The 2,613-nt window shown below is 58.2% G+C and overlaps 3 protein-coding genes across 3 annotated transcripts, besides 2 other annotated features; all 3 read right to left on the bottom strand.

Moving 5' to 3' along the window:
- The first annotated feature begins 350 nt into the window (after positions 1–350).
- Positions 351–376: a microsatellite.
- Positions 377–746: 370 nt separating this feature from the next.
- On the bottom strand, positions 747–1,154 carry TraAM80_03441 (uncharacterized protein; the record flags this gene model as incomplete). The annotated part of the gene is made up of 1 exon (XM_029380413.1): positions 747–1,154. One exon carries the CDS (start codon positions 1,152–1,154, stop codon positions 747–749), a length of 408 nt encoding a protein of 135 aa, XP_029239745.1.
- Positions 1,155–1,274: 120 nt separating this feature from the next.
- Positions 1,275–1,790, bottom strand: TraAM80_03442 (myosin heavy chain kinase A; the record flags this gene model as incomplete). Its single annotated transcript, XM_029380414.1, has 1 exon — positions 1,275–1,790. The coding sequence occupies one exon, from the start codon at positions 1,788–1,790 to the stop codon at positions 1,275–1,277; it is 516 nt and encodes a 171-aa protein (XP_029239746.1).
- Positions 1,791–1,803: 13 nt separating this feature from the next.
- On the bottom strand, positions 1,804–2,169 carry TraAM80_03443 (myosin heavy chain kinase A; the record flags this gene model as incomplete). The annotated part of the gene is made up of 1 exon (XM_029380415.1): positions 1,804–2,169. One exon carries the CDS (start codon positions 2,167–2,169, stop codon positions 1,804–1,806), a length of 366 nt encoding a protein of 121 aa, XP_029239747.1.
- A 397-nt stretch (positions 2,170–2,566) lies between these two features.
- Positions 2,567–2,613: a sequence feature (A-rich).

Genomic DNA, 2,613 nt, shown 5'->3' on the forward strand with positions numbered 1-2,613 from the left:
ATGAGGACGACGGCCACGACAGCCACGGTGCGGGGGCTCATTGCTGCTGCTGTCGTCTGTGGGAAATGCCTCTGCAGATAAGAGAGTGGTCTGAGGAAGAAAAGGAGGGTGTAGGGAAATAACCCGCCAGAGCCGACGGCAGATGCCAGCGGAAAACAAAAAAAAGGACGCGGTCGGTCCGCCTCAGCGAGCCGCCGCCCACGCACAACCCCTCGCGGGGCCAACGGTGAAGAGGGAGGAATATATTCTCCTTGGCGCCTGCCGTCCCATTCAGCAGAAATAAATGCGCTGAAGAAATCAAGCAAACAAACACATCTTATGCATATATTATATACCAATGCGGAGGCGGCCACACACACACACACACAAACATACAAGCATTGGAAGAAAATCTGGCGCAAGACAGTCGCAATGCACCACTCCGCAGCGCCCAAACGATCGCGCTCTGCTCACAACAGGTCCACGGTGCACCAGGCCACGGCGCACATGAGCAGCCACGCCGAACAGGTGGCGTAATAATAATAAATGCCGAATATCCACACCGCTTTCGCAGCAATCAACTCCTCAGGCAGCGTCCGAGGGGAAAGAAACAGGGCGCCCTCCCAGCCCATCCCCCAGCATCCGCATCAACGCACTCGTGTGCTGCACCATCCAATGTGCTCGCAATGATGACCAACAACTGGACGAGGGGGCGCGCACTTCATCCTCGCCACGGCGTACCTCAAAGCACCTTTTTCGGAGCGGCGCTATCGCGGAGGCCACACAAAGACAGCCCTCCTTCTAGGGAGATTGCGCGTCTTGGGAGTGTCGTCCGCCAGAGATGCACACAAGCTGCCCACAGAGAGCAGCACCGTGCACTGTGAGTGGCCAAAGTGGCTCGCAGAGGCGCGGACGGCACTTTGCCCACAGCAGAACACACCACAGCCGTGCGTGCCCAAACGCCGCGGCAGCAGAAGCGGCGCAATGAAGACCCACACACCACCTGTCCTCGCTCCCCTTCCCCTCAAGATGCACGGCAGTGATGGCTGCTGCGTTTCCACGCACGTGTCTGCTCTTGTTGGCGAGGGAGAGGAGCTGTCTCGTCTTCCGCGGTGATCACCCACGCAACCCACGTGGTGCTGCGGGAAAACCACCACCGCCGCCGCCTCCACCATGCCGTCCACGACCGCCCCGATGTGTGTGAGGGAGAGAGAGGACACGCGGACAAAAGGAAGGTGAAAAAACATGCGCTGGCAGCATCCACCACAGCAAGGAAGGTGCGGGCCACCTCGCAGTTAGTAGGACACCCGCGACACCCTGATGGCATGGGCGACGAGCTCTTCCTCAGTCATTTCTCCAATGGGCTTGGAGAGGGGCACCAGGCCCTGCTGCAGCTGTGCCCGCAGCCGCACGTAGAAGTTGCTCGCCCGGGACTCGGTGTCGGGCTGTGGGCGAATCCCACCCAGCGGCCTCAGTCCGAAGGCCCGGCAGACCTCATTGCATTCGTGCCGCAAAACGTACTTTTCGATGCCTGCGGGCCCCATGTTTCCCAGACCCAGTCCCTTGCCGTCCTCCGTATGTATTTGCGGGTCTGTGAAGAGGTCGTTGACGCCCCGAAGGTCACACAACAACATGGACCCTCCGCTCTCCACGAGGGTGAAGTGAGAAAAGGCCTCCGCAAGGTGAAACATGCGTGTGCGGTGCTGCACCTCCGAGGGCGTACGGAAGTGCTTATCGTCCTGATAGGTGTCGCCAAAGTTGCTGTTGTACTTGGTGAAGTGGCCGTGCAGCCTGGGCTCCATAACGAACATGACCTCGCCTGTGTCAGTGGTTCTGTAAGAAAAAAAAACCATGCTGCCCATCCCGATGCTCCGCCGGAATGTTCTGCTTCGGAGTGCGCAGCACCTGGCACTGCAGGAAGGAAACATGGGGCCGCTCGATGCCGGTAAATGTGGCTTTGTTGAAGCTCGTGGCAAACTGCTCGCACATGCACTGCGCCTCCCCCTCGCTGAAATAGTCCTTTTCGACCACGTCGGAGATGTTCCGCAGAAACAGCTTCGCAACGCACTGTGTCCTGCCGCCGTCCTCCTCCACCTCCTCCACGTCGTAGCAGACACGCATACCGCCCCTGGCGGACGCCTGAAGTGGCGCCAGAACCCGCACATTCGTACCTGTCGCCACCCACTCCATCCACCGGAAGCTAAACACGTACTTCACTGCCCCACAGACGCAGGGGCCGCCCCCCTTCTTTGCCGAAGCGGCCGCTCACGCGGCCTGCCCGTCATATACACACAGTGCTAGCTTGCCCCGCTGGCTGGCCGCAGCAGAGCAGCACACACAACGGCAGGAAAAAGGGACAGAATTCACACACATGCAAGAAAACGGCGGCAGCTCACGCACCGGAGCGGCACAAGGTAACAGAAAAGAAAGTGAAGCCCCAGCAACGGCAGAAAATTTTTGTTTCCGTAAAGTGCAATATATTCACCCAGCCCCCACCTCGCACACTCAACCACACACACAGCTGGAAGCAGCAGGCACCCCTTCACCGCGGACCATCACTAACAAGCTTCCGCTGAGCAGTTTCATTAAAAAATGAAAAAAAATGAAAAAATAGAAAAAAAAATAGAAAAAAAA

This window comes from Trypanosoma rangeli (assembly GCF_003719475.1).
Source record: "Trypanosoma rangeli strain AM80 chromosome Unknown Tra_15.4_contig_00090, whole genome shotgun sequence".
NCBI classification, from domain to species: Eukaryota; Euglenozoa; class Kinetoplastea; order Trypanosomatida; family Trypanosomatidae; genus Trypanosoma; species Trypanosoma rangeli.